The sequence below is a fragment of the Uranotaenia lowii genome, chromosome 3 (genome assembly GCF_029784155.1).
Source record: "Uranotaenia lowii strain MFRU-FL chromosome 3, ASM2978415v1, whole genome shotgun sequence".
NCBI lineage: Eukaryota > Metazoa > Arthropoda > Insecta > Diptera > Culicidae > Uranotaenia > Uranotaenia lowii.
In genome coordinates this window covers 89963119-89990851 of record NC_073693.1, presented here as the reverse complement: position 1 = coordinate 89990851, position 27733 = coordinate 89963119, and the positions used below count along the sequence as shown (strand labels likewise).

General features: G+C 33.4%; 1 protein-coding gene across 1 annotated transcript in view; it reads left to right on the top strand.

Annotated features, from left to right (window-relative positions):
* LOC129752384 (protein dead ringer) overlaps positions 1 to 27733 on the top strand; it is a 282636-nt gene that overhangs the window by 21110 nt on the left and 233793 nt on the right. The window contains exon 2 of the mRNA XM_055748174.1: positions 23791 to 24065. Coding sequence (XP_055604149.1) covers positions 23791 to 24065 — 275 coding nt within the window. The remainder of the gene's footprint in view (positions 1 to 23790; positions 24066 to 27733) is intronic.

Sequence of the window (27733 nt, the reverse complement as noted above, 5' to 3'; positions counted from 1 at the left end):
AATCAGAACTTGCGATTCAAACGTCAGGTGTCAGAAATCATAAATAAGAAATTCGAACTCAGAAATAAGATGTACATGTCATAGTTCAAATTCATAGTCATAGTTCAAATTCAGAAATAACACGTTAGAAGTGAGTCTTATGGAGATTTTTTAATAATTATATGACAATTTGCGCCGATGTCATCAAATCTTCCCCAAAATTTAAAAATTTGGTTCTTTTTACGACCTAAAACACATGTATTTTTTTTCAGATTTCTAAGGTTTTTCATTTTTCGAGTTAGATTTGGTTAGAGTTTTTGTTGTTAATAAAATAATACCATATTTTACATAACTCTGTAAATTTTTTTAATTGGAAAACTGACAAAATTTCAATGAGTTTGATGTGCTATTTTATGATTTTGGATCAAAAATAACAGAGTCATGAGCTTTGAATAATGGTTTTATTATATTTACAAAAAAATCTAACCAAATTTTACTTTACTACATATGTTTTCAGGTCGTAAACATGAATTCAATTTGCATTTTTGGGAAGATCTGAAGAACCCCGGCGCAAACCCATCAGATAATTGAAAAAAAAAACCCTTATGTCTTATGTCTTTTGTCTTATGTCTTTTGTCTTATGTCTTTTGTCTTATGTTTTATGTCTTATGTCTTATGTCTTATGTCTTATGTCTTATGTCTTATGTCTTATGTCTTATGTCTTATGTCTTATGTCTTATGTCTTATGGCTTATGTCTTATGTCTTATGTCTTATGTCTTATGTCTTATGTCTTATGTCTTATGTCTTATGTCTTATGTCTTATGTCTTATGTCTTATGTCTTATGTCTTATGTCTTATGTCTTATGTCTTATGTCTTATGTCTTATGTCTTATGTCTTATGTCTTATGTCTTATGTCTTATGTCTTATGTCTTATGTCTTATGTCTTATGTCTTATGTCTTATGTCTTATGTCTTATGTCTTATGTCTTATGTCTTATGTCTTATGTCTTATGTCTTATGTCTTATGTCTTATGTCTTATGTCTTACGTCTTATGTCTTATGTGTTATGTGTTATGTGTTATGTGTTATGTGTTATGTGTTATGTCTTATGTCTTATGATTTATGTCTTATGTCTTATGTCTTATGCCTTATGTCTTATGTCTTATGTCTTATGTCTTATGTCTTATGTCTTATGTCTTATGTCTTATGTCTTATGTCTTATGTCTTATGTCTTATGTCTTATGTCTTATGTCTTATGTCTTATGTCTTATGTCTTATGTCTTATGTCTTATGTCTTATGTCTTATGTCTTATGTCTTATGTCTTATGTCTTATGTCTTATGTCTTATGTCTTATGTCTTATGTCTGAAAGCCGAGTTTTAGACTGATTGATCAGTAAATGATAAATATCCTCAAGCAAGACTTTTCATGAAAGTGAAGAGTAAAATGTGTAAAATGATTGATCAATCATGAGAATTTTTTTGACAACCCAACATAAACTTTGTTGAATTTATACTCATGGGTAAAATATACCCATTTGCATGATATTTTCAGCTTTATTTGACTATAAGTCAAAAAATGCTGCTTTCGGTACCTGGAATCTCTTTCATTGTATTTTTAGAACCTTAAACTAGATCTTGATAGTGAAAAAAGTATGGGGCCATGCGAGGCTTTTTATTGGCAAGGCTTTAAAGTTCTTGACTAAAAAAAAAATATTTATTTACTCATTTTTATCATAGATCAATTTTGTGTGTAAAAATTTTGAATGGTTCAAATGGAAGCTTTTAATATAAGCTTTCATATGGTTTACTTCAAATTTAAGAAAAAAATTTCAAAGAAATATATGTAATTTAAATTTTTTTCTTCATCATATAAATTTTTCAATTTTTCAATTTTTCAAAGTCTGATGTCTATGGTGCGTTTAGTGTCCAGGATACAGAGTGGAAAAACTGGGAATATCTTAGACAAATATTAAGTTATTAACAAGTAAAAATAAAAAAGCTATCTGATAAAGTTCAGTTTTTGACTTTTTGCCGCCTAAAACTCCATAGTGCATTGTTTGTTATCGATGCAAAAAAAAAAAAAGAAATTGATTGTCATCATTATTTTAATATCTCTTAAGTTAGTTGTTGGCCCACATTGGTGTCTTCAGATGAAAGCTGCATCATAATTTGGGCTATACAATGGTTTTTTAATTCAGATTCTTCGGTTCCGTTTAAACACCATTTATAGCTTATTCACAATTTTTCATGGTCATGGTCATGGTCATGGTCATAAATAAAAAAAATCGGAAATATTTTATTTAAAAAGGTGATCAAGTTTCAATGCGTTATTTTATCATTTCCGTTGGAAAATATCAAAGTTCTGTTGCTTTTAAATAATATATTAATAATTTTTTTTAATTTTATTTAAAAAAAAAAATCTAACCGATTCTAATTCGGAAAATAAAAGTTTAAGATATATGAAAAAAATCATGTGTTTTAAGTAGTAAAAATGAACCAAATTCTTGATTTTGGGGAAAATATAATAACCTCCGGCGCAAATAGTTGGATAATAAATATAATCCTTTTATGTATTATGTCTAATATCTTATGTGTTATGTCTTATGTCTTTTGGAATTTATTTTATTATCTGACGGGTATGCGCCATTTTTCGACCATTGATTGTTTTCGATGTAAAAAGAAAGAGATTATTTGTCATTATTTGTTTCATAACTCCGTTGAAAAATAACAGAGTTCTAAAGCTTATAAATATGGTTTTATTTTATTCTTAAAAAATCTATCCGAATTTATCTCAAAAAAATATTTTCTTTAATTTCAAAAAGTACATGTTGTTTATACAGGTTGTAAAAATTAATCAAATTCTCAATTTTGGGGATAATATAATGACCTCCGGCGCAAATTGTCAGATAACAAAAATAATCCTTTATGTCTTATATTTTATGTCTTACGTCTTATGTCTTCTGCCTCATTTCTTATATATTTTCTTATCTTATCTTTTTAAAATTTATTTAAATAAATAAAAACAATTAAATAGGTTCAAAACATAGAATAACAATACTGATATAAGGAAACATATCTTAGAAAGTTGTCTATGCCAAACATGACACTGTTCAGGAAATCAGAATAATCGAAATTGGATCCTCTCCCAAAACACGCGAACGCAATAGAAACAAATCATTTCCTTTTACACGAGGATAGCTTCGGCTAATGGCCACGCAGAGACACAAACATCCGTCGTCGATCCGTCGACACAGTTTCTAAACTTAGACTTCGTCTAACCCATAAAAATGGGCTAATTAATCCTAAAATTGGAATGTCATACAGCGTGCGGGAGTGTGTAAGTAGTAGGTGTAGTTACCAAAACACATCTGCAGCATCTTTGTCTTCCCATGGGTTGCAGGGATTAAACAGGGAACAGAAGAAGACGAAATTTGACTCCCACATACAGATGCAAACGATGCACATTTCTGCATCGATGATGCTTCTTGCGCCAGTAGTGGATTATATGATGCTGGGTTGCCTGCAATTCTAACGGATGCCAAATGAAGGCTGAAAACAGAGTCGAGAGTAGCTGTCACATCTGGTAAAAAATAATTTGTTTGGCATCGGTTCATCATCAGTTATGCTATCGGGACAGTTTTGGATGGATTCGAAATGCGAAAGATCATCAAAGTTTGGAAAGCGAGAAAGTTATAAGAAAGTAACCATTCTTGGAATTGGTTTTGGAATTCGAAAAATTTTGATGCTGTAGTAAAATTAAAAAAATAAACATTGCAGAAAAATTAGATGGTTTCTGGTTTCCGAATTTTGTTGGTAAAGCGATACGATCAATTTCCCCCATGAAATTCCAACTGAACTCAAAGGCGACAATTCCAATCAGTGTTGGATCAATTATTGATATCCCAATTGACATGGAAACAGTTTAATAGTTTTGCTTTCCCACCATCATCAACTGAGGGCAGAGGACGAGGCGTGGGTGTATCAATATCAATTCTAAAACTTTTGATGAGCACATGCGGGTCCCGAAAGACCGGTTATGAAGTGAAAATTTTGCTAACTAGAGAAAATATACACATTGATCAGTGACATCGATCTCATTAATCTCGTTAGCCTCCCACATTGAACGGTTTTCGGTGTAAATGAAACTGCAACAATTCAACGATGAGGAATGGCACCCTGGGTTACAATCGGATGGGCTTAATCTTTTTTCTCTTCCGTTCGGCACCGAAAAGTACAGAAAATAAGCATCCTGAGGGCATAACCACAGCCAGCATTATTTTGCGGTTGCCAAGGGCTCAAATTATGCGAAGGCTAGAGGGAAAACGAGTGTTGCCACTTTTGATTCATCTTATTATGTGGTTTGACCTAGTTGACTTTGGGAAACGACGCAGAAATTATTTTATTGAATGAGATGAGATGAGTTTTACACTTTTTTTTTCAACAGCAAACAACTAGTCTGTTATTATTCTTTTTTTTTTTCAAATCAATGTTCAAGCCCTTCGTTTGAACAGAAAGTGGAAAATGGGCACCAACGGATCAAACAATGGAAATAAAAATGACAACACTATAAAGTTTTTGTGCAAACACAAATATCTCAGCCCATCGGCATCGAACGACCACCCCGATTGATGATGTTCAAATTAAAAAGGTTCTTCATCCAAGAGATCACGCATCTGGTCGTTCAACACATGACTGAACCCAAACGGTCAGACACAGTACATATGGTTGGTTCAATGGTGATAAAATGACGTTAACGCCACTATATGTTTAAGTAACATTCAAATTTAACATTCGAATTAAACCCCGATTAAACCCCAAGATTTTTTGGCGTTTAGGTAACTTTTGGAATCACGCCGAAGGCGGCGACGTCCGCCGGTCAACATTTTTTATTAATTATTATCCACTTCTTTCCACCTCGGCATAAGTTAAATATTAAAATTGGAAAAGTCAACAGAAAACGCCAATGCAGCAGCATCAGCCCCGCGCGCCTTCAAGGAATGGTATTTAATCATTAAAAATCACCCCTCCTGGTCCGGCTTTTTTCGTCTTTCAGGGCATCGTTTTTTTTCGAAGTTTCTTCCATCGCCTTACAGACAGATCGAGATTGGACACTTTGGAACACTTGTTTTTCGGATGGCTATTTGCATTACCCGGTGTTTTGTTTTGCTTTTTTTTAACTCTTTCTTCAAAGACAACAGACAACGAATACTTAGTACGATATGGCTTAAGATCCGGAAGATACCTTACCTCGCGATGATGTTGATGATGGTGACCGACTTGTTGTCGAACCGATAAACACTTTCATTCAAACAAAAATACGATCGCTTTCCGGCGAAAATGGACGTTGGTAATTCGGCTTGAGTTTGATTTTTTTTCGTTGGTGCGTCCGTGTTTTTCAAACAACCAGCGGAACTTTATTATGTCGCGGTTTGATTTAAGTTTCCGTTTCCGGCGCTTTGTGAGGTCATCGGGTGCCGATCTTTGTCCAACTCAACTCTTTTTAAAGTTTAGCTGTCAAAAAAAGTGAGTGTCACGAATTGTTTGTTTAAATTAAAAAAAATCCAATGGATGAACTGAATTTCTCCTAGTGAATCAAAAACTGTTCTTTTATTACTAAAAAAATCTGAATAAATGATAATATCTCAATTCATATTCAGATTTAAAAAAATCAAAAGATATCTCATTTTGTACTTGATGTTCATATCAAAGTTATTTCATATTAAAAAGTGTATTTGAAAAATGCGGCCTTGTAATGTAATGTGTACATATGCAAATTTTTGCGAGATGATTTTTTAGAGAGCGTCCAATGAAGAAGTTTTTCGACTTTAATTTTTGGGCACCACGCACCATTTATGTGGTATACTATGAACCACTCTTTTTCCAAATAAAGGCTATTTTTGAAAACGTTTTCTGTTTCCTAAAACTTGACTCTCAAAATTATTCACAATTTTTATCTTGGTCGAAGTTATAAGAAACTTAGCCGATTGTCCTCCTTCGAATCAACGTATTCGACTTTTTATCACGTCACAACAGTTTTCGCGTAATTGCAAGATTTCAGATCTATCCAAAACAGAGAGACAACTTTATTAGACCTATTGCAGTGCTATGCAAAGTTGCATTTGGAGGCAGTATTTTTTGTATAAAGGGTGATACGGTCAAAATTTGGTCAAGGGAAAACGTGTGTAAATCGGTGAAATCGTTTATTTAAAAAATCAAATTAAATTTCTTTTTCAAGTTTAATTAGTATAAAATTCAGGAAAAATATTCAGTTAGGCTTCCGCTTTTCCAAATCCGAATTGCCGGACCTTACCTTACCCCCTGCCATCAGATTTTGTACAGCCACCTTGTCCACCTTCTTCGCCGCAGAAAGCCAGTTTGCCTTGTACTGCTGCTCGTCCTTAGCAGTTTTTTTGGTCTTCGTTAAGTTCCGCTTGACAATAGCTCAGTATTTCTCAATTGGGCGGAGTTCTGGCGTGTTGGGAGGGTTCTTGTCCTTGGGAACCACCTGCACGTTGTTGGCGGTGTACCACTCGATGGCCTTTTTACCGTAATGGCAAGATGCCAAATCCCGCCAAAACAGTACGGAACAACCGTGTTTCTTCAGGAAAGGCAGCAGACGTTTATTCAAACACTCTTTCACGTAAATTTCTTGGTTGACAATCCCGGAAGCTATGAAAATGCTGCTTTTCAAGCCACAGGTACAGATGGCTTGCAAAACCAGATATTTCTTCGCGAACTTTGACAGTTTCATGTGCTTGAAAATATCTGCTACCTTTCCCCTTCCTTTTGCCGTATAAAACTCCTGTCCCGGAAGCTGCTTGTAGTCGGCTTTGACGTAGGTTTCGTCGTCCATTACTACGCAGTCGAACTTTGTCAGCATTGTCGTGTACAGCCTCCGGGATCGCGCTTTGGCCGTCGTATTTTGTTCATCATCGCGATTTGGAGTCACTACCTTCTTGTAAGTCGATAGTCCGGCTCGTTGTTTGGCTCGATGCCCTGTTGCAGACGATACACCCAGCTTATTTGCGGCATCTCGGAGAGAGAGATAAGAGTTTCGCTTGAAACTACCGGCAACTCTCTTTGTCGTCTCAGCGGCTTTTGGTTTTGATTTCCCCCCGAATCAGACTTCCTGACTGTCGACAAACGTTCCCCAAACACTTTAATTACATTTGTAACGGTTGATTTGGCAGCTTTTAGCGATTTTGCAAGCTTTGTGTGCGAGTAGCTCGGATTTTCGCGATGCGCGAGCAAAATTTTGATACGCTGCTCTTTTTCCTCTGACGACATTTTTACAACTGAAGAGTGAATTCCAAAATAAAAATAGGAGCAACATTCTACACACACACCTTCAAAATGAGGGGTGTTCAGGTTTTTTAAATGCAACATTGAAAGAAATATGTCAAGTTGATATTGAACAAAATTTGAATTTTGTTGAGTAATTTCTGAGTTTTGAGAAAATTTGCCTGGATATTGCCCGGATTTATGGTCGTCACTTTTGAAATCAAATGCTCGGATTTTACCAGGTTTTTGTTTAAAGTTGCCCGGTTTGTCCAGCCCGGAAACGTGTTGAAAAAATTCTGGCAACCTTACTCATGGTACAAAGGTAACGTACTCAGCTTTCACCATTAGGGTTCAACTTCAAATCCCCCAGCAATGCAGTTCTAAGAATAAGTATGAAAATGGTAAAATTAACTGATTTGGTTGTTAGTTATAAGATTTCAAAATAAGTAAAAAAAAATTTGAACGCTTTGTTTTTTGTCCTTTTCTGTTTTATTAAAAGTCCATGTATTTTTGAACTAAGTAAACTGATGGTCATTTTATATGTGAAATCGGGCGCTGAATCCGAAAATTAAATTAAAAAAAATCTCAGTAGAACAGTTTTTGAGTTATGCTCCAAATATGAAATTTTGGAAAAAAAGTACATGTACTTAGATTGAAATATCTTGGACCGCATAAAAGAAATTTGAAATCTCTTTTTTGCATATTAATGGTGAACAATTTTTTCTATCTGAACTTTATTTTTGCGCATCATCAACAGTATTGTTGATATTAGTGGCTTTATGAAAGAAAAAATTATAAAACACGCATTTTTTACAGAAAATTTTGTTTGAAAGAAAGTTTTAGACTCGATGGTAACATTTAAAAATTCTGATTTTCTATTGACCTTAAAACTGAATTCAAAACAAAGATTTCAAGTGGTTATTTTTTAAAATCGGATGAAAGTTGAAGAAGTTACGGTTACTTTACCATAACAGTAATTTTTGAATTTTTGAATAATTTAACGAACCTCAGTATACTAATCATAGTATACTGCCTCTATTCGCATATGAGTCCTCATCGTTTTTGAGTTATTGATGGAAAACGCTTCTTTGTTCTTTAATTTACTTATAAAACAAGTTTTTGTTAAAAGTTTGTTCCCAAAATTTCGAAAAAAAATATGACCCCTGATGTGTCCCATGTGAAAAATATTCGCATATGAGTCCCATGACCAAAATTCAGCGCCAGAGCTTACAATTGAAGGAAAGGATAGATAGAAAATGAAGTAAATCAATAACTCAATGCTTAAAACATTAATTAACATAAAATTGAACGTATAGTAGCGAAATGATTCCGAAGAAATTTGGTTCTTAGTCACAAAAAACATTAATAAGTAACTGGTAACCAAAATTATTTTTTCTACAAAAATCTACCGATGAGCAACACTCAATAGATCAGTCTTCGGTCAGGATGGTTCCTTCGTGGGTAATTTCGACGATCTAATGTGTGATCGGGTGGGTGCAACACCCTGGCAACTTGACGTTTCCCATACAAATCGCTTGTGCCAGTTTTTTCTGGTTCTCTGGTTCTGTCAAATCGAAAATCGAGCTACTTAACATGTCGGAAGGACCCATATTGAAATATTTTTTCTGTAACTGATTCAATAACTAAAAAAAAGTTTTGAATTGGGAACTTTTTGCTATGTTTTATGTGAAGTGAATCTGTTTTCAAAAGTGTAGTCCAAGAAAACGAGTAGAGCGTTAATTTGTGTGTCCTACATAAGGTATAAAAGTTCTGGACTGCTTTAAATACATGACTGAAATCCGGCAGTTTTTTGGGACAAGTTTACCTTCCACCGAAACTGTTGAAGACACTCAAGCACAATAAATGTAAAATACAACATTACCGCATCAATCATTAAGTGATTGCCATAAGTTGCGATGCATATGAACATTTTAAAATGACAAAACAATCACATTATAGCAGAAATTTTGCCATTTTATAGAAAAACTGTTCCTACACAATATATTAATCGGTAGAATATTGAATAAGATTAACAATTTCGGTTAAAACTTTTTTTTATTCATTCGAATGTTATAAATTTGCCTGATTCGCCCCACATTTAATAGTGCGCCCTTTCCATATGCATGACTCGAAAAGAATGTAAACAAGCGGCACACATGCGACATCTGCGATTTTGAAATAGACACACGAAACTCGACCGAACTGTCAAGTTGCCAGGGGGTTGGGTGGGTGGTACTTGAAGTGTTGTTTCGGTAACAAAATAACAAACTTTTTTCAAAACTTTTTTTCTGTATGCACAACAATATCAATACCACTGTTTTCGTTTATTACCTAGGAAGATGTTCCCGGAAGAAATCTCTTTCTTTGTCTTGAATCCAGCAGACTTTTGGTCGGTGTTATCTACGTATCTGTAACACACATTGAATTAAATGATGATGATGTATGATAAATTCGCAGCAACTTCATACGAATGAAAACAAAGTTTTGGAAAAACACTGGATAACACATCCCACTTGGCGAATAAACCTTGATTGAAATCAGTTTGGAATCAAGATCTTTCGATAACTTTCTTCTGTCATCAAAAAGAATGGTAAACAAATGAAAAAATGTGTTAAAAAAGTACTTGCCACTTGCCGATAACTTTAGCACCAGAGACTCATTTGCGAATAATCTCTGTTCGAGGGTTAAGTATATTCGCATATGAGTCACATGAGTGTTTTATTGAAATTTCTCCGTAATTGTTAGTTAGTATTAGCACAAAAGCAAACAAAAGTATTCTTTGAAGTGTTTTCTATCCGAACTATTGATAGGTTTTGCCAACAAATGATTTATACGATTGTTTTTATGAAAACAAGTTTCAAACTTTACAAGCGTTTTTCTCGGTTTGCAGTTTTTACACATGGGACTCATATGCGAATAGGGGCAGTATAGGAAGAATAAAAAAAAGCCCCTTTCTTTTCTCCTCACTGGAAGTAGGGGTTGGTACCAAATATTGCTAGAAACCCTATTTTGATCTCGAATACCCTGCCATGCTAAGTTTGGTTCCATTTGCTCGAAATGTTCTAGAGATATGCAATAAAAATTGAACAGGAGCCCACTCTCTCTCCCTATCTCCCCACTGGAAGAGAAGAGGGACACCAAAGATTCAGGGAAACATTTATCGTACCCTAATACCATCCCATTTGGTTTCATTTGCATGATTTGTTCTTCAGTTATGTAATAAATTTTAAGAAAGCACACCAATCTCTCTCCTATTTCCCCATTGAAAGGAGGGAGGGTTATGAAATACTCATAAAAACATGTCTCATACCCAAAAACTCCCCATGCCAAATTTGATCCCATCTGTTCGATTAGTTCTCCAATTATGTACAAAATTGTATGGGAGCCACCTTCCCCTCTTCATATCTTCTCACTGGAAAGAGGGATGGGTGTCAAATATTCATTAAAACATTTCTCGTTCCTTAATACTATCCATTGCCAAATTTGGTTCCATTTACTTGGTTAGTTTTTGAGTTAGGTAAAAATTTGTAAGAAAGGCCCCTTTCCCCCTTCCTATCTCCCTACTGGAAAGAAGGAGGGGTCTCAAATAATCGTAGAAATATTTCTCGTACCCAAATGATCTCCTTCTTCAAATTTGGTACCATTTGCTTGATCGGTTCTAGAGTTATGCAAACATTTGTCTTTTATTTGGGAGACCCTCTCCCTTCATGTGAGAGGGAGGGATCTCAAACTATAATAGAAACCTTCCCCGGCCTCCGATACTCCCACCTGCCAAGTTTTACGGAAATCGGTTTCAGTAGTTTCCGAGTCTATAGGGAACAGACAGACAGACAGAAATTCATTTTTATATATTTAGATTTAAAGGGCGTCCACGATGAAATTGCCACACACAAAATTGATTCGCAAAAATCAAGTTTTTATCCGATTGCCATCAATTTTTCAGGAATTGAAAAATAACTATTAAACTTTATTTTACCATTTTACTCGTATTTTATTTACAGTCCATGCCTTAACCCCGGCCATTTTCGGCACGAAATTGACCTTATTGTCCGCATACCACTTCAGCACGTCCTTGGAGTTGTTGCCAGAAGATTATTGAGACGTTGTGGGTCTTCAGAATAGGAAGCAACCGCCTCTGCAGGCACTCTTTCATGTACACCTGTCCGTTCATCGTGTCCTGGGTCACGAAGGTACACTCTGCTAACGCACGTGGAATTTCTTCGCAAATTTGGACATGTTCTAAGTGCGGACATGCTCCGGAACGCTAAACTTATCATTGGCAGTGAAAAACAGGTTGCCGGGGATCTGTTTGAAGTCGGCCTTCACATATGTTTCGTCGTCTATGATGCAGCGTTCAACTTTCGTCAGCATGTTGAGGTACACCTCCTGGCACGGGTTTTGGCGGACTTGTTCTGCTTCTAGTCGCGATAAGGAACCTTTTGTACCTTGGACAAAGCCTTAGTTTTGGCCTTCTGGATAAAAAATCGGCTTAGGTGCAGCTTTTAAGTCACATCCCGAACGGAGGCGTTCGGGTTTTGGTTGAAGGCTCCAATTACGCGGTTCTGATTTTTGGTGTTGTACGGAATACTTTATCCTTCACTTCTGGGCTTCTGATCGATATTCAATTGTTCCTCGAACCGCTTAACCACTCGCAACACCGTGGAATTGGTGATTCCCAATGTTTTAGCGATGAAACGATGTGAGAGATCCTTGTTCTCGTGATGAATGCGCAAGATTTTATCACGCACGAGCTGTTCTTTCGACTCTATTTCCGCGAGTTTTGATCACAGGACTTTAAAACTTGCAGGATGTAAACAATGCACTATGAGCTAAATCCACCCATATGTTCATGAAATTCTACACAACGGTTTAAAAGTAAGAGCAATTTCATAGTGTGGCAATTTCATCGTGGACACCCTTTACATATTAGTTATTAGATATATATGAGAAATCTCGTACTTTATACTGATTAAATCTGCTTAGAATAAAAATAGACCTTTTTGAACTCTAAATATCCATTGAACCCATAACAAACATTTTAGATTTTTTTGAAAGTTTACAATTGCTTTGAAAATACGGCATTATGAAGTTCATGTTAAGCTCAAACGATTGACATATTGGAAACAGAACGAAACAGATTTTCAAGCCACATTCAATTGACTTTTTCAACCAAAGTTCAATAAATAAGTTAAATTTTATGAGCTAACGACATAGTTATTTTGCTAAATTTTGCTCATTTTTTAGAACATTTAATCTTTTTAAGACATTCCGGTTTTGAGAGGTTAGCTGAGGAATCGAATCACCCCTAGGATTGAGTTTCCCCACTCTTCTTTACTTATCCACGTTCCATTTGTCATGTCTTACGTAACACGTCTCACAGCACTATAACGGCACATATCTCTCAACTCGCGTCTCACATATTAGTTAAGCGATATGAATAAAGTACATGAATTTTTTTTTTTCGATTATAGTGGTTTTACCATCTTTATGGCATTCGCGACTTTATGTACATTAACGTTGCAGATGGCGGACAGTTATTGAGAAACTTATCCGGTACACTACTGTGTTCGATGTTTACTCTTGGGCTCGTACTCGTGGATATCGGATTAGGAGGCAATTGACTAGCAAACTGAGCTAAATACATCACAAGCCCAACAAGCAATTACAATAACTTTTACTCTCTAGCAGTTTTATAATTCAAATACTTCGGATAGCATGAATATTTTTATTCTAGAGTAGGTGTAAAGGAAATGTTTCTTTGATTTTTTTTCGAGCCTAGTTAACACTAAACATACCGACGCTTTATGTCTACGCCAGGGTTGGTCGGCTCTTCTCAAACAACAAAGAGCCGGGAGAAAACAACACTGTTTTCAGTTCGGCTTCCGAGTGTAATCCTCTTTCGCTGATCGTGCTCCACTCGTTACCCGAGTTTACACGAGCTGTAAGTGACTCGGACGGCAAGTGTGAGAGCATTTGCATCTGAGTGGGAGAAAGAGAATTCTAAACAAAGAGCGCCCTGTGTTTCAGTCGTACACCTCAGAGTAAAGAAGAAAAAAATATTTAGACTCCCACCACACAACGTAGAAAAAATAGCAACAATTTCTGCCCCACTGCTGTTAGCTATTTTGGATTATTTTTTCTTGCAAAAAGGTAGCGTTCGAAGAATAGCTGCCAGGTGGTTCAGGTGGTTTCGTCAAAAAATCAGGACACCGCGAAGAACAAAAAACAGGATTTTTCAGGACACCAGTAGATTGGTGGAAATGAAATGCAGCTCTTCTTAGATTGCATAAATTAAGGCGGAATAGCGGTGCAATACGCCTTAATTTATGCAACAGAAGAGATAAGAAGTTAGGTGGCTTGTGATTTATACCGAAAAACACTGTTCAAATATCGTCTGAACCGAAGATTACAATTGGTTTAGGGTGTTAAACTGTTTTTATTACAAAATCAATTGCAATTAAGATCAGGACGGCTTTTAGAAAATCAGTACACCTCTGGGACCTTTGATTCGGAAAGCAGCATCTTTTCTCGTGAACGTACCAGGAATAAACTGAGTTAGCTCTCAGATTTATCCTCAACACAATGCGCAACAGATTTTTCCGCAGAAGGGAATTTTCTTCATCAGCGGATGCGAATGCTCTCGCTCACTCTTATGGGTTGACAATCTCACTCTTGATTTCAGTGCAATTTATCTCTCCCCGCACAGGTTGGAGGAGCAGACGAAAAAAAAATTGCACTCTCTTTCACTGGACAAGCCGATCTGAGGAGTTTTGCCATCCATGTGTCTACCTATTCATACTGCCAGGGGTCGAATGACTGCTCTCTGAAACTCTCTTTTTTTTTGTAAAAAAATTGATAGTTTTGGAAAGCTTGTTACGTAACTAAAATATCTAAAATATTATTCTCAGACAATATTCAGCTACAGTTTTTATTTGAAAGTTATTCAAAGTCTCTTTGACTGATTTTTTTTTAAAAACATGCTTTGGGAAAAAGGCTGTGAACCAACTATAAAAAGCTCGCGAAATCAGCTGTCATTATGAGGAGGACGCTTCAACGAACTTTAGTCTTTAGAAGGGACATTTTCTTCTAATTTCTTTAAACGATTAATGTAGAGCATTTTTAATCCAGCATACGTAAGTTGCCGTGTGAACCAAACTGTGAAGAGTCGCTCAAAGGACAAGCCAGATTCAATTTTCACACGCATCTCGCAAGACAGGAAAATTGTCTCCCAGACACCGTTCCTTGGCAGAAAATCGGTGAGTGTGTACCTACCTTACAAAATCAGCGTCCAATTTTCAACTTCCAAGAAACTTTAGCTCGGTTGTTTGGCTGCTTACCATTCATTCAGCAGTAGGTAAGTAATCAATGATTTCTCAAACCACCGCTGCCCAAGCCTTGCTTCTTGTTTCGATGTGCGTGTTTGAGGCGTTTGTTTTAATCGTTTCTCGAAGTCAGTCAGTCAGCTAACATTGATGGGAGGTGCTTGCGTTTCCCACAGTTGAAACTAAGACTTCACGGCTTCTCGAGTTCGAACAGTTTTGCACAACCTAGGTGCTGGAAAACGCTTTATGCGCAGGATAATTGTGCTGCAGAATTAAACAGTCGAAGTTGAATTACATTTCTCGGCGCCCGAACAAGAAAAAAAAATAAAAACACATGTACCACCTTAGGTGCAGCATAACATCGTAGCAAAAAAAATGGAGGTATCAGTGTTTGATATTATCACCTTTACTTTTCCGATTCCTCCGGATGTTAAAGCAACGCCAAGTCGGCTTGAACTTTTTTTTCTGTTACCTTCATTCTGCCTTTTTAATAATATTCAATACATACGTAATTTATATTAATTACTGGATAATTGTTGTGAATTAATTATCGCACTCAACGCGACCAAGGTGTTGCATTTATTTATGGAAGTGGCCATGTTGTTTTGGTTTTTGCTTCACACAATCAGCCCCTCCAAGCTCTTCTTCAGCGAATCGATACCTTCTGATTCATAAAAGCCACCATCATACTAGCTAGTCGGTGCTACTAAAGCTATATAAATGCCATTACTTTAATTGGTATACTATACGAATGAATTGCTCTACATAGCCGCAAAGTGGCTGCACCGGATGGAGTCCAGAGGCGATTTGCAAGAAGTGCACTTATTTCCCTTCAAACACGTTTATTGAATTGATTTGAATACTGCTCATTTCCCGGTGCCTAAAGGGGAAACCAACATGGGAAAAATGAAAATAAAAAAAAAAACGATTAGAAGATTTTGCTTTAATTGGATTATAATTTGAGTTCCAACTTACATAAACGTGTCCAGGTTTAACTTCGGGATGAATAAACAACATACCTGGTTTAAAATCCGTGAGGAAAAAGAAACAAAAAAAGTGTCCGAGTGTATTTAAACCAAAATTCAAAGCAAGGATTGCCACTCAACTACGTCGCATTAAAAGTAAAACTATCTTACTAGTAAGAATGATATTTTGTATAAACTATATTGGAAGAACAAGAAAAAATATATGTAAGAATATTCGAATGAAATCATTATGTACTGTACTGGCTTTCCAAACAAGATTGTCCCATGTGAAAAAACTGCAGTCAACAACCAGAAAATTGTAGCTAAAAATGCTCTGTGTGACATTTTTACTCAGAATTTGAACAAATACGGATGCAAATTTCTACTCAAAACATTCACATAGCAATGTTTTTTCTTCATTTTAAATGTCCGATGTCTGTGAGTTCGCGCCAAAGGGTAAACATCGATTATAGTTGTATCGGATAAGTTTTTAATGACAGTCCGTGCATCGTTCATATAAGTCGCGAATGACATAAAGCTGTTAAAATGACTATAATCGAAACAAAAAAAAAATGCTAAAAAATTTAAAATGTAAGTATTTTAACTTCTTCCATGATTTATCTAACCACACCAGAGCTACATATTTTTTTCTAGAGTATATTTTGTTTATAAAATTCAAATAAAAACACGCTTCAAAGGCTCTTCCTACTTTTTCCTACTTTTTCCGAGTCATCAGAATTGGATAAAATTATATTTAACAGCTTAAATAAAAGTCAACGGATTGCTGCTATGAAAAAATTTCTGATTCGGTCCCCGGAAATAATTTGATTGGCTTGGGAAGCGCATATTTTTAAGGCTGCTGCAGATGGTTTTGCCTTTCGATGGAAAAAGACGGATTTGCTTAGGAAGCGCAGATTTTTAAGGCTGCTGCTTGCTGATTGTTTGTTTTGATTTGGCCTTCCGGTAGAAAAGTCAGATGGGCTTAGGAAGCATAGATTTTTCAGGCTGCTGCTGATTGTTTGTTTTCATTTGGCTTTCCGGTGGATAAAGACGGATTGGCTTAGGAAGCGCAGATTTTTAACACTGCTGCTGTTGCTGATTGTTTGTTGTGATTTGGCCTTCCGTGGGAAAAAGACGGAATTGGCTTAGAAAGCGCAGATTTTAAGACTGTAGCTGCTGATTGTTCGTTTGGATTTGACTTTCCGGTGGATAAAGGCAGATTGGCTTAGGAAGCGCAGATTTTTAAGACTGTTACTGCTGATTGTTTGTTTTGATTTTACCTTGATATTAAATTCAACACCTATCAAGCTTTCTCCTATTGGCGCACTAATGCCTGTCTATCCACCTTTCTTTCAAATTTCTATAAAATAAATTCTCTCTAGTTTTCATTCCTCCGCACATTCCATTGAAATTATAATCATAAAAATTACGGCGATTAAAATCATATAACAAACAATCATTGGCAAAAAAAGAAAAAAATACAACAAGAAAATACAGTTCAAAGATTGACACTTGGCCAAAAAGTAAGAACGCGGAATAGATAAAATGTGAAATGCGAAAAAATCGACAAGAAGCAACTATTCGCAGCGCATCTGAAAAGATGGTAACGTCGCTAGAACTGTTCTCGCATAAGGAAAGCTCAGTAGGCCCATGGGTTGCTACGTTTTTGCTCGTTTGAAGTGTGCGTGTTTTTAACACGCTCTTAAACCACTGGGCTCGCTATACATGGGAATTCTCTTTCTGAGTTTCTCATGTATAGTTAGCTAGTGTAGAGCCACATCCTGGCAATGCTATACAAACCGTATGGAGCACATCTCTCAGATTTCCCCTCAGATTTCCTCTTTTTTGGCAGATTTAAGCTTTTTTCTTCAGATTTGAGCTTTCATCTCCTATGCTCTCAAGCCAAAAAAGCTTAAATCTGAGGAAAAAAAGCTTAAAAACGAGATTCACCAACACTTAGTTAAAAGATGTTGGTCACACGATACATAGACAAATCCTGTATCGTTGCCGGGACCTGTGTAGAGCAAAGGTGGGAGCAATTCATGGGAGCTTTTCATCAACATGCCCTCTAGCCTAAAATTTCAACACCTATCAAGCTTTCTCCTATTGGCGCACCAATGCCTGTCTATCCACCTTTCTTTCAAATTTCTATAAAATAAAATCTCTCTAGTTTTCATTCCGCCGCAAATACCATTAAAATTATAATCATCACAAAAACTTGTTTCTGATTCGGCCTCTGGTATAAAGACGGATAGGCACAAAAAGTGCAGATTTTTAAAGCTGCTTCTACGAAAAAAAAATCTGATTCGCTCGCCGAAAATAGTCGGATTGACTTAGGAAGCGCAGATTTTGAAGGCTGTTGCTGCTGTTTTTTTGTTGTTTTGATTTGGCTTTCCGTGGGAAAAAGACGGAATTGGCTTAGGAAGCGCAGATTTTTATACCGTTGCTGCTGATTGTTTGTTTTGATTTGGCTTTCCGGTGGAAAATATGTCTGGATCTGGTCTAGAAAGCGCAGGTTTGTCATTTTGTCATAATTGTCATATTTATCATTATTGTAATTTTTGTCATTAATGTCATTTTTGTCATTTTTGTCATTTTTGTCATTTTTGTCATTTTTGTCGTTTTTGTCATTTTTGTCATTTTTGGCATTTTTGGCATTTTTGGCATTTTTTGTCATTGTTGTCATTTTTATCATTTTTGTCATTTTCGTCCTTTTATGCATTTTTGTCATTTTTTGTCGTTTTGTCATTTTTGTCATTTTTGTAATTTTAGTCTTTTTTGTCTTTTTTTTCTTTTTTGTCTTTTGTGTCTTTTTTGTCATTTTTGTCATTTTTGTCGTTTTTGTCATTTTTGTCATTTTTGTCACTTTTGTCATTTTCGTCATTTTTGTCAGTTTTGTCAGTTTTGTCATTTTTGTCATTTTTGTCATTTTTGTCATTTTTGTCATTTTTGTCATTTTTGTCATTATTGTCATTTTTGTCATTTTTGTCATTTTTGTCATTTTTGTCATTTTTGTCATTTTTGTCATTTTTGTCATTTTTGTCATTTTTGTCATTTTTGTCATTTTTGTCATTTTTGTCATTTTTGTCATTTTTGTCATTTTTGTCATTTTTGTCATTTTTGTCATTTTTGTCATTTTTGTCATTTTTGTCATTTTTGTCATTTTTGTCATTTTTGTCATTTTTTGTCATTTTTTTTTTATTTTTGTAATTTTTGTAAATTTTGTAATTTTTGTATGTTTTGTAATTTTTGTGATTTTTGTATGTTTTGTAATTTTTGTAATTTTTGTAGTTTTTGTAATTTTTGTAATTTTTGTAATTTTTGTAATTTTTGTAATTTTTGAAATTTTTGTAATTTTTGTAATTTTTGTAATTTTTGTAATTTTTGTAATTTTTGTAATTTTTGTAATTTTTGTCATGTTTCACATGTTTGTCATGTTTGTCATTTTTGTCACTTGTGTAATTTTGGTCATTTTTGTCATTTTTGTCATTTTTGTCATTTTTATCATTTTTGTAATTTTTGTCATTTTTGTAATTTTTATCATTTTTGTCATTTTTGTCATTTTTGTCATTTTTGTCATTTTTGTCATTTTTGTCATTTTTTGTCATTTTTTGTCATTTTTTGTCATTTTTGTCATTTTTGTCTGTCATTTTTGTCATTTTTGTCATTTTTGTCATTTTTGTCATTTTTGTCATTTTTGTCATTTTTGTCATTTTTGTCATTTTTGCCATTTTTGTCATTTTTGTCATTTTTGTCATTTTTGTCATTTTTGTCATTTTTGTCATTTTTGTCATTTTTGTTATTTTTGTCATTTTTGTCATTTTTGTCATTTTTGTCATTTTTGTCATTTTTGTCATTTTTGTCATTTTTGTCATTTTTGTCATTTTTGTCATTTTTGTCATTTTTGTCATTTTTGTCATTTTTGTCATTTTTGTTATTTTTGTCATTTTTGTCATTTTTGTCATTTTTGTCATTTTTTCATTTTTGTCATTTTGGTCATTTTTGTCATTTTTGTCATTTTTGTCATTTTTGTCATTTTTGTCATTTTTGTCATTTTTGTCATTTTTGTCATTTTTGTCATTTTTGTCATTTTTGTCATTTTTGTCATTTTTGTCATTTTTGTCATTTTTGTCATTTTTGTCATTTTTGTCATTTTTGTCATTTTTGTCATTTTTGTCATTTTTGTCATTTTTGTCATTTTTGTCATTTTTGTCATTTTTGTCATTTTTGTCATTTTTGTCATTTTTGTCATTTTTGTCATTTATGTCATTTTTGTCAGTTTTGTCATTTTTGTCATTTTTGTCATTTTTGTCATTTTTGTCATTTTTGTCATTTTTGTCATTTTTGTCATTTTTGTCATTTTTGTCATTTTTGTCATTTTTGTCATTTTTGTCATTTTTGTCATTTTTGTCATTTTTGTCATTTTTGTCATTTTTGTCGTTTTTGTCATTTTTGTCATTTTTGTATTTTTTTCACTTTTGTCATTTTTGTTATTTTTGTCATTTTTGTATTTTTTGTCATTTTTGTCATTTTTGTCATTTTTGTCATTTTTGTCATTTTTGTCATTTTTGTCATTTTTGTCATTTTTGTCATTTTTGTTGTTTTTGTCATTTTTGTCATTTTTGTCATTTTTGTCATTTTTGTCATTTTTGTCATTTTTGTCATTTTTGTCATTTTTGTCATTTTTGTCATTTTTGTCATTTTTGTCATTTTTGTCATTTTTGAAACTTTTGTAATTTTTGTAATTTTTTGTATTTTTGGTAATTTTTGTAATTTTTGTAATTTTTGTAATTTTTGTAATTTTTGTAATTTTTGTAATTTTTGTAATTTTTGTAATTTTTGTAATTTTTGTAATTTTTGTAATTTTTGTAATTTTTGTAATTTTTGTAATTTTTGTAATTTTTGTAATTTTTGTAATTTTTGTAATTTTTGTTATTTTTGTAATTTTTGTTATTTTTGTAATTTTGTTATTTTTGTAATTTTTGTAATTTTTGTAATTTTTGTAATTTTTGAAATTTTTATCACTTTTGTCATTATTGTATTTTTTGTAATTTTTGTCATTTTTGTCATTTTTTGTCATTTTTGTCATTTTTGTCATTTTTGTCATTTTTGTCATTTTTGTCATTTTTGTCATTTTTGTCATTTTTGTCATTTTTGTCATTTTTGTCATTTTTGTCATTTTTGTCATTTTTGTCATTTTTGTCATTTTTGTCATTTTTGTCATTTTTGTCATTTTTGTCATTTTTGTCATTTTTGTCATTTTTGTCATTTTTGTCATTTTTGTCATTTTTGTCATTTTTGTCATTTTTGTCATTTTTGTCATTTTTGTCATTTTTGTCATTTTTGTCATTTTTGTCATTTTTGTCATTTTTGTCATTTTTGTCATTTTTGTCATTTTTGTCATTTTTGTCATTTTTGTCATTTTTGTCATTTTTGTCATTTTTGTCATTTTTGTCATTTTTGTCATTTTTGTCATTTTTGTCATTTTTGTCATTTTTGTCATTTTTGTCACTTTTGTCATTTTTGTCATTTTGGTCATTTTTGTCATTTTTATCATTTCTGTCATTTTTGTCATTTTTGTCATTTTTGTCATTTTTGTTATTTTTGTCATTTTTGTCACTTTTGTCATTTTTGTCATTTTTGTCATTTTTGTCATTTTTGTCATTTTTGTCATTTTTGTCATTTTTGTCATTTTTGTCATTTTTGTCATTTTTGTCATTTTAGTCATTTTTGTCATTTTTGTCATTTTTGTCATTTTTGTCATTTTTGTCATTTTTGTCATTTTTGTCATTTTTGTCATTTTTGTCATTTTTGTCATTTTTGTCATTTTTGTCATTTTTGTCATTTTTGTCATTTTTGTCATTTTTGTCATTTTTGTCATTTTTGTCATTTTTGTCATTTTTGTCATTTTTGTCATTTTTGTCATTTTTGTCATTTTTGTCATTTTTGTCATTTTTGTCATTTTTGTCATTTTTGTCATTTTTGTCATTTTTGTCATTTTTGTCATTTTTTCCATTTTTTCCATTTTTGTCATTTTTGTCATTTTTGTCATTTTTGTCATTTTTGTCATTTTTGTCATTTTTGTCATTTTTGTTATTTTTGTCATTTGTGTTATTTTTGTCATTTTTTGAATCAAAAATAGCCTGTTCAAACCTATTAATTTTTTCCAGGTGGATTTTTTTTATTGTAGCTAAATTAAAAATTGCCGAATTTTTATACATCAAATTATAAAAAAAATCAGTGTTATATAAGATGAATCCATCTGTCATTTGGTCAGTCTGTCGGCACCAAACGGGAGAAACGCCAAAAAAGCAAGAAAGGCGATTTTTAATGGCATCTTAATTTGTGTGAAAATGTGTTTGTTGACTTTTTAGAGCTGTTCGCATGTCTAGCGGGGAATTTAATTGAATAATTTATTCGGCAAGCTGTGGCCGACTGATGTAGTATATTGGGATGTTCTTTTTTTTTATCGTCAACATCAAGTTGTTGGTTTCAAACACTTTTCGGTTAAGCGTGAAGCTGTACGAGTGGATTAAAAAATGAAACCGAAATGAAATATGGGAACGGATCACGAAGAAAATGATTGACCGAAATATTTTCCTGATCGAAAGTGGATCTCAATCACTTTGAAAATTTTCCTAAAACTCTTAAGAGTTATTCTCTCTTAGTACGGGATAGTGAAAATAAATTATAATCCAATCAGAAACGTTAAATGGAAACAGTTAAGAACTACCGTCTGCAGAATAAATAAAAACGAATGTAAGTTAGTGGATCAAAATTCAGGGATTTAATGACCGAGAATGAGCGACTTCCATCTAGATCGTTTTGGTGGTTCTTTGGTGTCCGATTTTTTGGTTGATGAAATGACGATCGTAAAACGAGACTTCTTCGAAAAATAATTGCTGCCGATGATATTGTTCTTGAAGGAGGAATACATGCGTTAATTTTTTTATACAACTTACTGTTTTCTTTGCACTTTTAAAAATGAATTTCTATAATAAAATCGTAGAACTTATCTTTGTCTAAACTGCTAGGAGTGCCGTGTCTATAATATGATAGAGCTTAATGGTATTTAACCTTATTGGTCAATTGGATACGATAGTTTCTTTTCGACTTTAGCGGCACTCATCGGTCGAAAAAACAGCCGTGTCGTGACACATTTTGCCTTTTTTTTATTATTTAATTAAGCGCTCAAAGGATCAATATACAATGTCGGTAAACATTGGGTTCGTATTCGTACAATTACCTACATCAAAATATGTGACACAGTTCGTTGGCCAGTCCAGACGGCAGAAATGCTAACTATACGACGTGATGCGAAGCATATCGGTTGGATAACAGGAAAAGGAGTGTATGAATTCCTGATTGAGTTTATTTTGAATCAACGCCTTTTGTGACATCATCGGTGCCGGTGGTTTTATTTTAATGATCATGGCCAAGATGTGTTTATTTTCGTGTTACTAAAAATTGAAGGATCAGATTGATGAAAAGCTTATCGAAAACTGATAAATTAACAACACCAAAGTCGTAATATCATCGTGAACTTTTGCTACGCAAAATATTCTTAGTGCATAATACTAGCTATCTTCAACAAATCTTCAACTTACCCCAAAGAGTTGAAGTCTCTAAAGTTATTTCCACAGAAAACTACGATCTAACAATTCACTCCTATGTTTAAATCCATCTAACGCCTTCTTGTCAACAACTGCTAGTTAGTAGCGATAAAAATCCCATCAATCGGATTAATTTGACACTTTGATCTCTCGAAATCCACGGCCGAGATTCCCGAGGTTGAAGGGCCAAGTCACAACACCATAAAACATCTTCATCCAATTTTGTCATTCCACTTCGGCTCCAAAAGTGTGCGTCGAATTGATCGAGTGGGTTTCCCTTCCCCTAACTTCTATTAAGTAGAGTGGATAAGTCCATGAATCTCGATTCATCTAACATCATGACGATGTGACACCCTGGAGCGGGCGAACATTCAAGTGATTTCGGAGGCCATACAGTGTCCCATAACTTACAAAGTAGTTCTATTAGGGAAGCACTTTAGAAGAAGGGGGGCCAAATCATTGGCGCCTGAGTAAATGACAGACCGAAAGCGTGAGTGGAACGATCATTTTAATCGTTTTTAAATGTCGTACATTTACGATTAATCATTTTCCCTTAGAGCTGCGAAAGACGTTTCCAACTAGGTTGATTTAATTTATTAATCTTGTCCGAAAATGTTCCTCTTTTCAGACCAATCGGGATGATCGAGAGGCGAAGAACGGTGAATTGAGTCGGGAAAATTCATCTCCACTTGACTTGGACCAAGAACTACTGGAGGAAAGTTCAACGGATGGACAACAAGTGGTGGGAGCTGATGTGAACGAAATCGGTGTGTTCGGCCAGCAGCAGCAAACGCTAAATCTTACCGTCGCTGAAACGTCCAAGATTTTAGGGATTACATACCCGTCTACCATGACATCCGGGATGGAGTTTGGCCGCAGTCCAGACCGTCACTCAGAGCTGAGGTGAGTTTGCAAGGTGGTGGCATTACAATTTAGCAGCAATTCAGATTGGGTTTCAATTTTGTCTTTTTTTTTATTCTTAGCTCACAACTTACACTTTTAGAATAAATTTTTTGGGTTTTTCCCTAAGGGGTTTTCACTTAAAAAATTGAAAAATTACAATATTTTTTTTCAACTTTCCTTTACGATATAGTCCCGGATAACTATTTAAGCTGTTCCTGTAATAGGAGGGATCTTCAGTACAATAAAAAAAACCTTTCAAATTAAAAAAAAAATTCCCGTTTATGAAGCGGGAGAAGTATTTAGATACACACAAATTTGAACAAAATTAAAAAGTGTGCCAGACTTTATGAAATGATTTAATTGAATGATTAATGGCATTTCGGTAAACTATACATTCTAATAGGAATAATATCAAATGAAAGTATTGAAAATTATAGACGGATAGATTAGATTAGGAAGCATAAAAGGTGTTGAAAATGATCGGTCTATACGTCTATAATTTTCATTACTTTCATTTGATATTCTTCCAATTAGAATGTATAGTTCATCGAAATGCCATTAATAATTCAATTAAATCATAAAAACCAGCGGTGATAATCTGTTAACACAAAGACTTTATGAAAACACTAAGACATTGGTTCCATTAATAATATGTTTGTTACATTTATTGAATATGGGAATGTGGGAAGCGTCAATCAATACTAATTTTGTATGGAAGTCCCCCCCCCCCCTGTTTCGGATTCGGAGGGGTTTGAAAATGCTATAGAAACCATCCCCGGTCTTGAAAACGGATACAAAAAAAAGTTTGAAAAGTGTAAACTAAAAGAAATCTTTAAATAATCTCACGAAATCAAGAACTTTATTATGTGCCAAATTTGGTCTAAATCTCCTGAAAATTATTCAAGAACTGATATATTTTATAATGAACATGTAAGAACTCCTCCCCCTTCCCAGCAAAAATATTTGTAAATTCAATTATTGGTCCAAATACATCAAAACCTGTCCAGTATCATAAAAAAAATCAATTAATTATGTAAAAATACGTCTGTAAGGGAATTTGATGAAAATTAATAAAACATTGTATAAATGGTGTCATATTTAATGTAAATTTAGTACGGGAGCCCCCCCCCCGCTAAGTTATAAATATTATAGAAACCATCTCCGGCCCCAAAACCCCTCACATGTCAACAGTAACAGACAGACAGACAAACATTCAAACATATATATATATATATATATATATATATATATATATATATATATATATATATATATATATATATATATATATATATATATATATATATATATATATATATATATATATATATATATATATATATATATATATATATATATATATATATATATATATATATATATATATATATATATATATATATATATATATATATATATATATATATATATATATATATATATATATATATATATATATATATATATATATTATATAATCTATGATGAATTATTAATGTTTTTGTAAACTTTTTTTTACATTTAGAACCGCAAAAACACACAATGAGAGATTTCCGGAATATGCCGTGCCTTATTTCGACATAGAACGGATCAAATATGCAGATTTATTATTCTAAGGTTTATTTTCCATTCCTATTCAAATTATCAGACAAATAAATTTAAAGTAATAGAGTAGTTGTGCGCAGTGTAACGAAAAGCGTAGAGCAAAAATGGATATACCTCACATTTGGTCTACAAAATGATGGAATTCTATTATTTAGTACTCAAATTGGTCATCCTATCAGTTTCTTCAAAATCAATGTAATTGAACAGAAAAGCAATTTTTTTAATAAAAAATTCATGATTCTCATGAAATTATAGTTATAAAATCATAAAATTTTCCAGGAACTTTTCAAATAACCCACTGTGATCTGTAAAACCAAGCACTTTCATTGTTTAAATATGAGCTCTTATTGTTCTGAAACCTTATCAATCAAAAGTTTTTCAATACGACTTCAGCAAACCAAGTTATATTTGTTGCAAACCACCTATTTTTCAAGGACTTTTTTTGCTTTAAGTTCGGTTTCTGAAGCCTGGCTTTCAAAGCCACAAACATTATAACACAAATTAATAAATAGTATCTGATACCAGAAATTCGGATAATTTAAAAATCGTTCATGGTAAAAAGTTTTGATTTTATATACAAAACAGTAATGCGGATCTATAAGACCCCACCCGGCAAATTTCCCCTTTTTTTGCTGCATCCACAGAAGAGGTTGCAAAAATTCATTGCTGATCGGAGTTAACTATAGAAGTAAAATATGTCAAAAAGTGTAGGGGAGAGGCGGGCTATATGCGCATATTAAGGAAAGCACTCATTTTCTCCCATATTCCAATAAATAGGAGTCTGAAAACTATATGCACATGAGGAGACATCTGTTTAACATACGTTAGAGCAATTTTTCTGTTAAAATCTTTTACAGTTGTTGTGAAAATAATTTTATAATAAAAGAAGTCAAAATAGCCGATTTCCGAAACTGGCGGGTTAAATGCGCATATTTGTGTTTTCAGCCATATTTAATTTACACTTGCAATATTTTGATTTTATTTAATTGAAAATGGTAGGAACGGATGTTAAGCATAAGTCAAGGCTGAAATTTTGGTGAAATTTTTTATATAACTAGTTCTTTTGCATGAAACATAGTTAAGTATGCCATATGGCCCTATTTTATGGAAATATTTTGTTCATATCGTATTTTTATCGGATCATTATGAAGTTCTTCTTTTTTCGCTGCAAGATCGTGATTTGAGCGTAGATTTAATGTTTAAATGATAAAAAGTAAAAAATTTATAAGACTAATCTATTTTTCTTGATATAGGCATTTAACCTGCCTTGATATGGGCATTCAGAACCTGTCTCTTATTCCAATATCTTATCATTTACAACTTTGCCAAAAGCTTCAATTTGTTAAATTTCCGATTTCCAGATGAATGAGAAAGAAAAACCATTAAAATTTTTCTTCACAGAATCAGTACGCACGATAATTAAAGTTCAATATATTATAATAAAACTGACAAAAATCTTGTTTGAATTTTTAAATTTTTTCGACTTTATATAACAATTTAATTTTTTCATGCCATGTGTTAAAAGCGTATTACCCTCAAACTGCACTGATTAGATATGATGAATCTTTAGCCATATCGTCAATCGGCTGTATGCGCATATTACCCAACATGCGCATTTAGGAACACTTCCCCCTACTCCGACAAATATGATGTGATCAAAAAGCGCTAATGAATACTCGAGCTCCCCTCGAGTTCCGTCGGGAGGTGAGAATCGAACTCACAACACCATTTTTGTATTATGAGCCGTTTCAAATAAAGAATTTACAAAAAATACCATTTTTGTATTGCCTTGGCAATCCGACATCTCAACCAGTGTAGGGGAGAGGCAGGTTATATGCGCATATTAAGGAAAATACTGATTTTCTTCCATATTCCAATAGCTCGGAGTCTGAAAACTATATGCACATAAGCGGACATCTGTTTTATATAGGTTAGAGCTATTTTTTTGTTTAAATCTCTTGCAGTTTTTGTGAAAATAATTTTGTAATAGAAGTTGTCAAAATATCCGATTTCCGAAAACGGCGGGCTAAATGCGCATATTTATGTTTTCAGCTATATTTCAT